The 14,539-nt window shown below is 38.6% G+C and overlaps 1 protein-coding gene and 4 non-coding genes across 5 annotated transcripts; all 5 read left to right on the top strand.

The window, feature by feature from the left end:
* The first annotated feature begins 5,071 nt into the window (after positions 1–5,071).
* On the top strand, positions 5,072–9,953 carry LOC148078173 (homeodomain-interacting protein kinase 2-like). Its single transcript, XM_087793506.1, has 7 exons — positions 5,072–5,157; positions 5,652–5,827; positions 6,538–6,729; positions 6,826–7,004; positions 7,100–7,223; positions 8,911–9,030; positions 9,094–9,953. The coding sequence occupies exons 1-7, from the start codon at positions 5,130–5,132 to the stop codon at positions 9,934–9,936; spliced, it is 1,662 nt and encodes a 553-aa protein (XP_087649632.1). The 5' UTR covers positions 5,072–5,129; the 3' UTR covers positions 9,937–9,953.
* Positions 9,954–10,907: 954 nt separating this feature from the next.
* On the top strand, positions 10,908–11,021 carry LOC148078174 (U5 spliceosomal RNA). The gene has a single exon (XR_015711592.1). It is a non-coding gene; the product is annotated as a U5 spliceosomal RNA (small nuclear RNA).
* A 555-nt stretch (positions 11,022–11,576) lies between these two features.
* On the top strand, positions 11,577–11,690 carry LOC148078175 (U5 spliceosomal RNA). Its single transcript, XR_015711484.1, has one exon. It is a non-coding gene; the product is annotated as a U5 spliceosomal RNA (small nuclear RNA).
* Positions 11,691–12,242: 552 nt separating this feature from the next.
* LOC148078176 (U5 spliceosomal RNA) lies at positions 12,243–12,356 on the top strand. Its single transcript, XR_015711671.1, has one exon. It is a non-coding gene; the product is annotated as a U5 spliceosomal RNA (small nuclear RNA).
* Positions 12,357–12,878: 522 nt separating this feature from the next.
* On the top strand, positions 12,879–12,992 carry LOC148078177 (U5 spliceosomal RNA). Its single transcript, XR_015711552.1, has one exon. It is a non-coding gene; the product is annotated as a U5 spliceosomal RNA (small nuclear RNA).
* The last annotated feature ends 1,547 nt before the right edge of the window (positions 12,993–14,539 follow it).

The following is a 14,539-nucleotide window of genomic DNA, read 5'->3' on the forward strand; positions in this document are numbered from 1 at the left end:
CCCGGGGTCTTGTTGACACTAAGAAAGAAATCTATTTGTTTTGATATAGATTTAACAAAGTCGTCATTTGACAAAAGACGGTTGTTAAAGCGCCATGGAGTGCGGCTGTTATTCATATCTACAAAATTTACTGTCATAGTGACCGGAGCATGATCTGAAATAACAGAAATAACCCCTTTTTACTATAAAAGTATGCAGATTAACACCGCTGAATGTGCAACAAGTCCAACCCTGGAGCAACATAGCTACAATTGGCATAGCTTCACGAAGACTGAATAGTGGAATAGTGTTTAATCGAGTCTACTGACACCTTCAAGAAGCATTTCAAGACCTATTCATTTGTGCAGACTTTTTCTTATTTATAGTGGGTCTACTGTGTTTATCAATGTGCTGTCTTGGTTATTAAAAAGTTTTTTAATTTATTTGTATTTTTAGCTGTGTATTGTTTTGTTGTGACCCTGGTCTGTGAAAGGTGATTTACAATTAAAACTTCCTTACTATTGTTGCCTTGGTCTGATGTGCGGTTTCTGCCTCATGTAGGTGATGTGATTACATTGAAAGATGTGAAAGAAAATTACTTATCAAACTTTGGTATACTTACTTGTTGCCGACCATGTTAGTCGTGTTATTACCAAAGTGTACTATCTTCTGAAGGATGCTTTGAGGAAGATTATGCCCCATACAAAGTTTGAATCATCTCGCCTCATGGTCCCCACACTTGCCAGATTTCAGTTGTGTAGATCATGTTTAGGGTTTTGGTGGGACAGAGATTTATGTCATTGATGCTCTGAAGAAATGAATATAATTGAGAGGTTATTGTTTCAGAGTAAAAACTTTTAAAGATTCAGCTTGTGAATGGTGTTACAAACATGACCCAGAGTCAACACAAGGGATACCACAAACGCATTTGTTTTTTTCGGGCCTTCTTGTCACCTTGACCCAGAGACAACACGAGGGATACCACAAATATATTTGTTTTTAGGCCTTCGGATCACCTTGACCCAGAGACAACACGGGGATACCAAAAACGCATTTGTTTTTAGGCCTTCGGATCTCCTTGACCCAGAGACAACACAAGGGATACCACAAACGCATTGGTTTTTTTCGGGCCACCTTGACCGTAGTGAAACATGAGTGTAGTGGTAACCATGTTCACGGATGGATGGATGGTAAAATAAGGTTTAAGGTCACGTGATCATCAATTTGTTTGAGGCTTGCAGGGCTCAGGCATGACAAAGCCAATTATAATAGACATGATATAGAGCTCAGAGTGCATTACATGCTTGGCTGCATGACAGACCTGTATGTATGAAGACATGAAATGGTACAACAGTGTTCAAGAAAATGTATGGAACCATCGTCTAAGTTGTATGTTTCCTTCAAGTTACTAGGACATTAAAACATATTTAAAATTATATTTTTAACAGGACATATTACTTCTGATCAAGCGCTGCAAATGCTAGCTGGCCTGTACAGTACTTTGACATGCTTGTATTAAAGTATGTCATCCAGTGGCCGTTCTATTTGTATTCTACATCACAAAATACTGTTTCTATTGTTTTGTACTGCAAGTGTGTTTTTATCATTTCACATTTTCTTCAATTTTCAATTCACAATGGGCAAGGATATACTCAGATGTGCCTCAAATGAGGTAAGAACAGGAGCTTTAAAACAAACTTTGAGCAAAGTTAACTTAAACAAAATAATGTTTTGCAGCTTAAAATTTTGAAGGAGCTGAGGCACTTGGATCCAGACAAAAGTTCCATTGTCAGATGAAACATATGATTTCATCATCTCACCTCAATTTGCCTGGAGTTTGAGTTACTCGACATTACTTTGACCAAGTTCTTAGAGAAGCAAAATTATCAACCACTGTCACTGTCAGAACTTTGCCCAATTGGATGATTCATCCTTCTCCTCTTTTCCCAGCCCTGTTCAGCCTAACTCAGGGGTATCAAACTGGTTTTCACCATGGGCCACATCATCATAATGGCTGCCCTCAAAGGGCCAGATGTAACTTATAAATTTAACTAAATGTAAGCTAAATGTAACTACCCCTTAATGTTAAATAACTTTGAATTTATTACTTGAGAGGGGGCATAACTACTGTAAAACCAACAATTGTGAGCTGCTAAAAACATGTATGATGTAGCATTTTACAATAAAATAAAAATGGCTGCACACAGCCTTGCATGTGGTGCACTAAATACATTGCTACACATAAAAATAAGTGAAAACTTACAGCTCAAGACTAACAAGTTGCAACTGAAATAAGTCTGACAAGCAACTTTTCCTGTTGATGCACATGTGTCATCACACTTGTCATCTCAATCAGAGAAAAAATAAATAAATTGCAGGAAAATCAGATTGGTGAGTCTTGTCATTATATGTCCCAACAAGAAAGAAAGTCTCAGTTCACAACCAGTTATTGGCCACGTTTTTAGGTCCCCCAGCTTATATATTGGATGTGTCAATTCTTGTTGATGAGTAGATGCCTGTGCCTGAACACACCAAGTGGATCCCCTCTCCACCATCCATTGGTCATGTTCTGCCAGTTTGCCTTTTAATTCGTCGGCAATTTGTTGTTTTTCTTGAAACCTGACCGAGTCAGAGAAGGGAACGCAAGCAGCGCGAATAAAAACTGATATACATCCTCATCAGACCACAGATGTGCACAACTACTTAAAATGAATCGTCAAAAAAGTTGTAAAAGAAAATTAGCGTGTAAGATGGCTGATGGAGTAGAAGGCTATTGGGGACCAATCTGAGAACCAATGCCGGCAATACTGGCAATAAAAGTTACTGAATCGGAATTAGAATAACATTGAAACTTAATTGATGCCCTCTTGTCCCAGACATTGTGATGTGAGGAATTGTATCAGATCATCAGACGTTTTCAATTTGTGGTGTAGCTCCTTCTCTGGTTTAAATCTGATCCGACAAAAAATGTGTTTAATGTAAAATGACAACATATAAATATTAAAGTTGTAACTGTGTCTTTTCAGAGCCCCGGAAGCCATGCTAGTGCATTGATATGTGGTCCCTTGGCTTGGTAGCTGCAAAACTAGTGCTGGGATTAGCTGTTTTTCCAGTCTATGATGTGTATGACTTGGTAAGTACACCTCCCAGTCTGACCCAAAGATATTTACACGTTATAGATACAATCACATTTTAAGCGAGGCGAAAGCATATTATTTAAAGTGGAAAAACATATATTTGTTTATTTAATCTCATCCATCCATCTTCTAAATCTATAAGTACACAAATAGTCATTTGTCCAGCTAAATACATAAATGTTTTTTTTTTTTTTTTTAAACCCTGTCAATGTCATGTGATTCACAAAATTCTTAAACGTATTTTCCCTTAACTAGTCCCAATTGTTTCTGAATGTTAGCCCACTGTGTTGACAAAATGGCTGTCTGTGCTCCCTCCTTAACAGTGTCCATTAAGTCTAGCACCATGTTCCTCTATTGCATTTAGGATTGACCTAATTTTAGGAGCCAACAAGTTGGTGTCTTTGCTTTTTATAGTTATGGCTTTGAGCAACTAATAATGAAACATCATATTTTTTAGGCTATGAGCGCCACCTAATGGCCTTTGATAATGACGACAATGCTTCATGAAGCTTCATCATCCCATCACATGATGTGAAATGACGGCCAGCCGGCAGAGAGTCAAGCATAGGGAGGGTTAAACTTGACAAAAGTGTAAGTGATTATTATTTTTATTTAATTATTCTTAACATTAAGTATGTGTTTTGTGCCCAGATGAAATTCATTGTGGGCTATCCTCATCATAAAAAGCTTTTTGAAGGAAAATGCACAAATTATTTCTTAAACTTCAACAGCAGAGAACACACATGGACTCTGAAGGTCGGCCCGCGGTTGGTGTAGAAGATAACATCCTTAACCTCCTGCATCGGACCTACTCCGACATGGATAAAGGAAGCGGCTCAGTGAGGATCCTTTTCCTGGACTTTTCTAGTGTCTTTAACATCATCCAGCCAACTCTGCTCCATGACAAACTGACAAAGATGCATGTGGACCCTGGTCTGGTCTCCTGGATCTCGGACTATCTCACTGATCGACCACAGTATATCAGGCTGAAGGACATCATGTCTGACACTGTGGTGTGCAGTACAGGAGCACCTCAGGGGACAGTACTGGCCCCTCTCCTCTTCACCATATGTACTTCAGACTTCTGCTACAACTCGATCTGAGTCTCATCCAGAAGTATGCTGACGACACTGCCATTGTTGGATGCATCAGGGACGATAGCAAGGACGAGTACAGGAGTCTGATACAGGACTTTGTGGTCTGGAGTGAGAGGAACCACTTGCAGCTGAAGACCTCAAAGGCCAAGGAACTGGTCTTGGATTTTGGGAGGTCCAGGACAAAGCCACGTCCAGTGTCCATCATAGGCGATGCGGTGGAGATAGTTGACAACTATAAGTACCTCCTTGTGTGGCTGGACAGTAAACTGGACTGGTCCTGCAACACAGACCATATGTATATGTAAGTAAGAGTAGACTGTATTTTCTGCAGGAAATTCCTCTACATGTTCTACCAGTTTGTGGTGGCCAGTTTCCTGTTTTATGCTGTGGTGTGTTAGGGTGGGAATACTCCTTCCCAGATACGACACTAATAGACTCAGGGACTCATTTATTCCTCATGCTATTAGGCTGTTTTATTCTGAGTTTGGGGGCAGCAGTGAAGTGAAAAGATGATATTCCATGTTAATCTTTGTATCCTTTGTCTTTGTTATTTATCTTTGGAACTGTGTTCTTTATCTTGAGACTTAGATAACACTGTCTGTCTATCTAAAATACTCGAAATAATGTAAAGAAAAAGATCAAAGCGAGACCATTTCATCCTGTACCCAAAAGATTCTTTAAATGATGTCATAATGATGAAATAAAGTCAAAGTAAACTAGGAAGCAGATAAATATGACTCAAAACCTATTTAATGACCAAATAGATTTGGGGATAAGGATCTATAAAAAGCAAAAGGAAACAATTCAGTTTAACTATTACATCATCATAGTCAGTCCCAGAACTTCTTTTACAACAACATGAAACGTTGTCATATGATCAGTCAGAAGGATTTCACAAAAGAGTTGCCTGTTAAACATGTGTACTTTATCAACTCCTCAGCCACGTAAGTGAAATCCTCAAAAACAATGACCAAGACTAGCTACAATTAAATCACCTTAAAAAAAAGCCTTAAATAGTTAAAACCACTCAAACAAATTCAATGTGAGTCAGTAAAGGCTGTTGTTTTTTGATTATTGCTGCACTGTGGAAAAATGATTTTTTTTTTTTACTTTAATAGACAGATATAAATGATTTAACTGTATTTCTCAACGATTTGCTACATCAGAAAGTGTTGGTCATTGTTTGAGCAAACTGTGTGTTTTGCTTTGCACTCCAAATTTCCAGAATGCACTCACAGTTGCTGAAATGTCTATCAAGACCACTGCGATTCCGTGTTTAGGTTTATTTATTTTGTGTGAAATGATTTCGTAGGTGTTTAAATACAAAAAAACCTTTAGCAAAGTAACCCACTTTGATTACATCCTTCACATATAATAATATAATGCCGCATGTTCAATCTTGGATCTGCATTAATTTGTTTCTTTCTCTTTTTCCCAGATAAAAAAGAGATACAAAAAGGAATGGTTTTGGCTTCTTGCTATGAGGTTCAGGCTTTACTGGGCGAGGGAGCCTATGGCATGGTGACAAGGTGTTTGAACACCACGACTAGATCACATGTGGCCATAAAAATCATCAAAAAAGACCCTCATCATTACAGAACTGCTGAACAAGAGGTTACTTATTTTTGTCTTAACAATGCAAACACTCAAAAAAGAAAACTGAAACAGAATTCTTAATAATAGTGGAGCTATATTCTTGTTTAATAAACTGGTGTTAATCCGATATGTGTTAGATACACATGGCCACAGATCAGGCGAACAAAGTCAATATAGAACAGACGGAAGGTTTGTATGTTCCAGTATGCAAACCACAGCTAGGACCAATTCACCAAGTTATAGGCAATTAAAGACTTGACAAAGAACAAAGGTTTGTCCTATAATAATTTGAGGTTTTTTATGACAATGCCAATGGGGATGGGGAAATTCAAATGCTCTGTTAAGACTTTACCCTCTGGCTTTCAAAAAGAAAATCTGTCAGGACTGTGAAAGCTGCTGCTGCTACTGTGGACTGAATAGACAGCTATAATAGGGTAATGCAGCCCCAATGTAAACCCTGACTCTGTTAAAAAATAAATACAATGATGAAATCTGATGCATAAAATGTAATGTTAAAACAAATCATTGCTGGGAGGTGACATACCAAGAGCTAAGATCTAGTTTAGGAACCTGGGTTTGGACCACAAAGGCCTCTGCCACTGACTAAGGCTCAATCTTATCATCACCAGTCTTGTATGATCCCTTTCACAGGCCCAAGAGAAAGCAATTCCACGCAGTTTGTCATTTTCTAATATTAAAGTTTAATTGGATATTATTTTTGTTTTTAGATTAAGATTCTTAAAGAACTGCAGATTCTGGACCCTGACCAGAGCTCGGTGGTCAAATGGATGGGCTTCTTTGTTCATCAGAGTTTCATTTGCATGGAGTTTGAGCTTCTAGACATAAGTTTGACCAAGTTCATGGAAAAGAGACAATTCAAGCCACTGTCACTGGAGGAACTTCGACCAGTTGTAAATCAGGTCAGTTGGATGTATATTGAGAGGATCTACAACCTAAAGTCAATATGTGTGCATGTTGAATATACTGATCTGGACCAAAATATGTTGTGTCCTCAGCTCTCCATGGCACTGTTCTACCTTATGAGCATTAAAATCATTCACAGAGACATAAAGCCTGATAACATTATGGTGGTGGACCACAAGAAGGCACCAGTTCTAGTCAAGCTTATCGACTTTGGTATGGCCAGCAAAGCGATCAATGTTTGCCCGTGTGTTGTGCAGACTCTCTGGTACAGGTAAATGTTGCAAGTTAACAATGTAGCCGTGTCTCTGCATTGAAATATGATCTAAAGTCTTACAATGTTTTTGTTTGCTTTTTTTCTTCTATCAGGGCTCCAGAGGTTTTACTGTGTTGCTGCTACACAGAGTCCATTGATATGTGGTCTCTTGGATTGGTCATTGCAGAACTCGCTCTAGGATTTGTAGTCTTTCCAGCAGGGGACACCTACGACATGGTATGTATCACTTTTATAGACTACAAAAAACGGCCACTCAAGGAAAGTCTTGACTATGAAGGACGATAAAGGACATAAGTATAAATAATTAAATGTATAAATACATAACAAAATGTATAAATCCTTTTTTTTTTTATATCAAAATGTCAAAATACATAAATGATGTCTACATTTTATTCTAGTGGAAGAATGGTGCTCCTCTGTACATATATAAATATGTATTTATACATTTCGTCTTTTATCTATACATTTTGTCCCTTATCTATTTCAACATTTCATGGCAGTATGCAAATTAAGTAGGCGGGTCCAACCTCAGTCTAAAGCATTGATTGGTTACAGTAATTTAATCGGATCAACTACCACTGCCTTGTCGAGCATCATATGTTCTCCATAGCTTCACCACTTAATTTGGATAATCCTTGGAAGATTGAACATTTATTGCTAATGATCTATGATCAGCACTGACATAGATGTGGAATTAGATCAGAGTATTTTGTATAATGTGTTTGGTTGTCCTGCTTTTATGTTTGTGTCCTGTTAACTACGTTCTTCTTGTGATCAGTGTACACAAGTTATTCATTTCTGGACAGCTGGGTGAGCAAATCACAATGTTATATCTCTCTCTTAAAGTCTAACAAATCATATAAATACAGAGGTAGTATATTCGTCAGGATAAACTCTCTGGTGTCAATCATGTGAGAATATAAACAATGTCTAAATAAAAAAATGGAGAAAAAAAAGGGCTTTACAAATTACTATTAATTACTTATTTACTTACTTACTTATTGTTGCTAATGTCAAAATATACAAATAGCTGCATCACAATAAGGTTTAAAAAAGAAAATAGCGTAAAAACAAGTACATAACACGAAGAGCCACATGAGATGTTTATGTGAACGAATAAACCGCCAAAAATGAAAGCTGTCCGACTGTTTTCAGTAGAGAACCACAGACTTCTTTCATGAGGTTCCATGTACACTTATCAAAATGGTTTGCTAAGATTTCAGGAAAAAGTCTTCCACTCTTCGTACAGCGTTGATGCTATTGATTAGTTGCTGCAGGAGCGATAGTTTCAAGATCGACATTAATTGCTTTAGTTTGTTTTGCGTGTCTAACCAATCACTGCTTCAGAAAGGGTTAGGCCTGCATATTTAATTTGCATACAGCCAACATAATATCTAAATAAATAAATGACAAAATGTATAAGTAAACAAATGAATAAAGGTCAAAATGTATACATAAATGTATATATATATATATATATATATATATATATATATATATATATATATATATAGAAAAGCAGGAGTTAATATTTATTTTGACATTTATTCATACATTTATTTATTCATTTATACATTTATTTATACATATGTCATTTACTGTGCTTCATACTTGGCTGCTATGTTGCATAGCTTAGCTTAAGAATGTAATAAGGCTATAACGGTACACAAATGTAATTTTTTTTAACATTTCCTTAAATTACACACAAATTAAGTCCATTAAAAATAATGGTACCTCACTGAAAAGAACCTCTAAAACTAAAAATGGTACAAAACACAAATATTTGTGTTGTCGGTGTACACCCCGAGTATTTTCTAAATAAATGTTTCCCTTTGGTGGAATTACTTTATTAATTATTTATTTATGACTCATATTAAAGTGAGAGCAATGTTCTTGATCCTAGATGAAATTCATCGTGGAATGTCTGGGTCAGCCTCCAAAAGACAAGCTCCAACTTGGTGAATCAACCCATATTTACTTCAATGTGAAGTACGACAACAACGAGCACACCTGGAAACTTAAGGTTTTTAATAAACATCTTTGTGTGCCCCTCTGACAATAACTAATCCAACCATCATTCCTATAGACTCCTGCTGAAATCGCCAAAGAGTTCCAGCACCGATACAGAGACACACGATATGTTGCTTTCATTTCCCTAGAAGCTTTGTTGTTCTCAAGGATTTCTTCTGCTACTTCAGACACCTGTAATTTTGTGGACCTGGTGATGAAGATGCTCAAGGTGGATGATAATGAGCGTATAAAACCTCTTGATGTGCTAAAACACCCGTTCCTGCATCTGGTACCGTACGCTCACCAAGATAAAAACAAAACCTGGGAAGGATTGGACACAGTGAAAACTGAGGTTCCCCAAAATATGGTGGGACACGTGCCATATATGGAGAGAGATCTAACCACGAGAGAAGTGACGAGCAGGAATGAGTATGAGGATCTTAAAAAGTCTCTGATCTCGAGTCTGGAGGATTTCCTCTTTGAAATCGAGTCTGAAAAAGAAAATACCTCAATACTGTGTGAAACACTCAAAAGTATGACTGTTTCACAACTAGAAATGAGCCTTAGATGGGAGACTCTTGAAGAGCAAGCCACTGTCCTCCAAAAGAGGATTGACAACGCAATGGAATCTTACAGGAAAAGACAAAGCAAAGGACATCGAGTATTTCAGTCATTATTGGTGAAAAAAGAAGTTATATTGAGTAATTCAGTTGAAACCGATGAGGAGGAGCCTCACAGTTGTCATCACATAACCAACATCAACATACCCAACGTCAGGGAAGAAACAGAGAACATAACAACACTTTTGAAAGTTCTATCTTTTAAATCTACCTCGTCATTGTATCTGACACCCTCAGATCCTTCATATGCCAGCAGAGAAAATGTATTGAAGGATGATCATTTGTTAAAAGATTTATGATCAATGTTATAAAAGGACTAAGGGTTGCGACTACAGTGATTACTTAATTAAAGTCATTTTCATGAGAAAAAACACTTTTATTATGATAGAATTTATGTCAAAGAACTTGTTCTAGTTCTTTAGGCAGCTGAACAAAGAGAAGTGGAGCGAAATGACCAGACTAAGTAGAAACTGTTGACAACAAGTTCATCAGATTTTTGAAACTGCGTTTCGAAATTGTAGCTTGGAATTCAATAGTCCGTCTATGAAAAGAGAACAGAAATGGGAAATTCTGACCCTTTCAGTGTGTCTTTCATTCTTTCCAGTTGTAGCAGAGAGAGCCCTTTGTGTATTCGCCTTTTGAAGGTAGGTGGTTTGAGTGATTTCCAGTTCATTAAAATGAGATGATGTGCAGAAAGATTCCTAAATGCTATAGCTCGCATCCAACAGTTCCATTTCACTCAGTACGGTTCCAAATACAACTGTTAAAGGGTTGGGTTTGAGTAGTGTATTGGAGAGAGTTAAAAGACAATTAAAGATAGACCAAAAAGTCAAATGTAAATCATTTAATATCCACTCGTGTAACTACAAACTCTTGTATGTGTTCATTTTTGATTCAATATTGATCGTTAATGTAACTCTGATGTGAACATCTCAACATGACAAGTGACAGACCAGAGTCAAGGCAGTCAGTGCCATGAGTAGCAGAGTTAATGGCCGAAGAGCCGAGATTATTTCAATAAAAAATGTTGGAAGTTGTTGCAGAGAGTAGCAGATGGTACCACTGGGATTTACAAGTGTGTTGAAAATGTTAAACAAAACATGAGGTTTGCGGCTGTCATTGGAGACTATACTAGACATGTGTTCCATTTCGGCAACCTTAACAGCTCTTTGGTAGACTGAGAGGGAATAGCACAGAATTTGATGAGAAATATTGAGTTAAAGGCACTTGATGGAAAATACACCTTCTTCTCAACCACTGGCTCATCAGTTCACTCTTGTTTCTCTTCAGAACGTATAAATCTTTCGCCTTTTACTAAAGATTTCCGTGGAGAGGGACAACATGAGTCTTTACCAATTTTTTGATGCCCTGCTTTGGTGGGGCTTCCTCATATGTTCAATGAAAACAACTGTCTTTAAAAACTGCTTGGTCAATAAAAGTGTTTCATGGAACCATTTTTGTCATAGAGCATCCTAAAAGTTTTGATCATCCTTTAGCAAATTTGAACCAAGGTGGGGTTACTGTTATATTGTTGAGGATTCTGAAGCAAAAAAAAAGCTGCCGTTGTACCAGCTTTGGTTTCGATGGCATTCACCATGGGTCTTCATTTAGAGATGGTCCTCTCAAAACTGGGCAGTCCCTGGGTGGGCTTGATTTATATTTTTAAATTAAACTGGGAAGTATGTGAAATCCTTACCTGCAGAAATGACACCATAATTCTGGCTCACCTGATTTCTGATGTCTATCAAGAACTTGTTTGGGCTGTAGACGGCACATTGTTCTGTAGGTCTTGAGATCTGAGCCTTACACGGGGCGTCTAAAAATGAGTTGATTTTTTGGTGGTTCACATATATTGAGTAAGATGGCCTAGCGTTCCCCACCATGAGTTAAAGGCACTTGATGGAAAATACCCCTTCTTCTCAACCACTGGCTCATCAGTTCACTCGTGTTTCTCTTCAGATCGTATAAATCTTTCGCCTTTTACTAAAGATTTCCGTGGAGAGGGACAACATGAGTCTTTACCAATTTTTTGATGCCCTGCTTTGGTGGGGCTTCTTCATATGTTCAATGAAAACAACTGTCTTTAAAAACTGCTTGGTCAAGGAAAGTGTTTCATGGAACCATTTTTGTCATAGAGCATCCTAAAAGTTTTGATCATTCTTTAGCAAATTTGAACAAAGGTGGGGTTACTGTTATATTGTTGAGGATACTGAAGCAAAAAAAAGCTGCCGTTGTACCAGCTTCGGTTTCGATGGCATTCACCATGGGTCTTCGTTTAGAGATGGTCCTCTCAAAACTGGGCCGTCCCTGGGTGGGCTTGATTTATTTTGTTAAATTAAACTGGGAAGTATGTGAAATTCTTACCTGCAGAATGACACCATAATTCGGGCTCACCTGATTTCTGATGTCTATCAAGACCTTGTTTGGGCTGTAGACGGCACATTGTTCTGAAGGTCTTGAGATCTGAGCCTCACACGGGGCGCCTAAAAAATGAGTTGATAGTGATTTTTTGGCGGTTCACATATATTGAGTAAGATGGCCTAGCGTTCCCCACCATGAGTTAAAGGCACTTGATGGAAAATACGCCTTCTTCTCAACCACTGGCTCACTTGTGTTTTTCTTTAGATCGTATAAATCTTTCGCCTTTTACTAAAGATTTCCGTGGAGAGGGACAACATGAGTCTTTACCAATTTTTTGATGCCCTGCTTTGGTGGGGCTTCCTCATATATTCAATGAAAACAACTGTCTTTAAAAACTGCTTGGTCATAGAAAGAGTTTCATGGAACCATTTTTGTCATAGAGCATCCTAAAAGTTTTGATCATCATTTAGCAAATTTGAACAAAGGTGGGGTTACTGTTATATTGTTGAGGATTCTGAAGCAAAACAAAGCTGCCGTTGTACCAGCTTCGGTTTCGATGGCATTCACCAAGTGTCTTCGTTTAGAGATGGTCCTCTCAAAAATGGGCCGTCCATGGGAAGTATGTGAAATCCTTACCTGCAGAAATGACACCATAATTCGGGCTCACCTGATTTCTGATGTCTATCAAGGCCTTGTTTGGACTGTAGACGGCACATTGTTCTGAAGGTCTTGAGATCTGAGCCTCACACGGGGCGCCTAAAAAATGAGTTGATTTTTTGGCGGTTCACATATATTGAGTAAGATGGCCTAGCGTTCCCCACCATGAGTTAAAGGCACTTGATGGAAAATACCCCTTCTTCTCAACCACTGGCTCATCAGTTCACTCGTGTTTCTCTTCAGATCGTATAAATCTTTTGCCTTTTACTAAAGATTTCCGTGGAGAGGGACCACATGAGTCATTACCAATTTTTTGATGCCCTGCTTTGGTGGGGCTTCCTCATATGTTCAATGAAAAGGTAAGGTAAGGTAAGGTAAGGTAAAACTTTATTGATCCCTCAGGAGGTCTCCCTTGGGAAATTGTTTTTTACCAATAGCCAGCAATTTTTCATAAACAATAAAAAATAATACATAAAAAATAAAGTAAGAAGAACATAAAGAGGAAGAACAAGATGACACAATCTAAGTCTAAAGACAAAGACAAAGAACATAGGTCAAGGAAAAAAAAAACAAAAAAAAACAACAAAGACAAAGATACAAAGACTAACATGGAACAGAACATCCAGATACTTTCACTCCACTCCTGCCCCCGAACTCAGAATTGTACAATTTAATAGCCCGAGGGATGAATGAGTCCCTGAGTCTATTTGTTTTGCACCTGGGTAGGAGCATTCGTGCACTCATTCTGCTTCTCTGCTCACTGATGACAGTGTTCAGAGGATGACTGTCATCATCCATGATGGACAGCAGTTTGTTCAACGACATCCTCTCAGCAACTGTCACCAGTGAGTCCAGCTTCATTCCAACCACAGAACCAGCCCTCCTGATCAACCTGTCCAACCTGTTGACACTCCTCTTGGACACATTTCCACCCCAACACACCACAGCATAGAACAGGACACTGGCCACCACAGACTGGTAGAACATGCAGAGGAGCTTCTTGCAGATGTTAAATGATCGAAGCCTCCTCAGAAAGTACAGTCTACTCTGAACCTTCTTATACACATGGTCTGTGTTGCAGGACCAGTCCAGTTTACTGTCCATCCACACACCGAGGTACTTATAGTTGTCCACTATCTCCACCTCGTCGCCTCTGATGGACACTGGACGTGGCTTTTTCCTGGACCTCCCGAAATCCAAGACCAGCTCCTTGGTTTTTGAGGTGTTCAGCTGCAAGTGGTTCCTCTCACTCCAGTCCACAAAGTCACGGATCAGACTCCTGTACTCGTCTTCGCTGTTGTCCCTGATGCATCCAACAATGGCAGTGTCGTCAGCATACTTCTGGACGAGACTCAGCTCTGAGTTGTAGCAGAAGTCTGAAGTGTAGATGGTGAAGAGGAGAGGGGCCAGTACTGTCCCCTGAGGTGCTCCTGTACTGCACACCATAGTGTCAGACTTGATGTCCTTCAGCCTGACATACTGTGGTCGATCAGTAAGGTAGTCCGTAATCCAGGAGACCAGACCAGGGTCCACATGCATCTTAGTCAGTTTGTCCTGCAGCAGAGTGGGTTGGATAGTGTTGAAAACCACTGCCTTTAAAAACTGCATGGTCAAGGAAAGTGTTTCATGGAACCATTTTTGTCATAGAGCATCCTAAAAGTTTTGATCATCCTTTAGCAAATTTGAACAAAGGGGGGGTTACTGTTTACCGTTGTACCAGCTTCGGTTTCGATGGCATTCATTATGGGTCTTCGTTTAGAGATGGTCCTCTCAAAAGTGGGCCGTCCTTGGGTGGGCTTGATTTATTTTGTTAAATTAAACTGGGAAGTATGTGAAATTCTTACCTGCAGAAATGACACCATAATTCGGGCTCACCTGATTTCT

Source organism: Callionymus lyra, chromosome 6 (assembly GCF_982586985.1).
Source record: "Callionymus lyra chromosome 6, fCalLyr1.hap1.1, whole genome shotgun sequence".
Classification (NCBI taxonomy): Eukaryota; Metazoa; Chordata; class Actinopteri; order Syngnathiformes; family Callionymidae; genus Callionymus; species Callionymus lyra.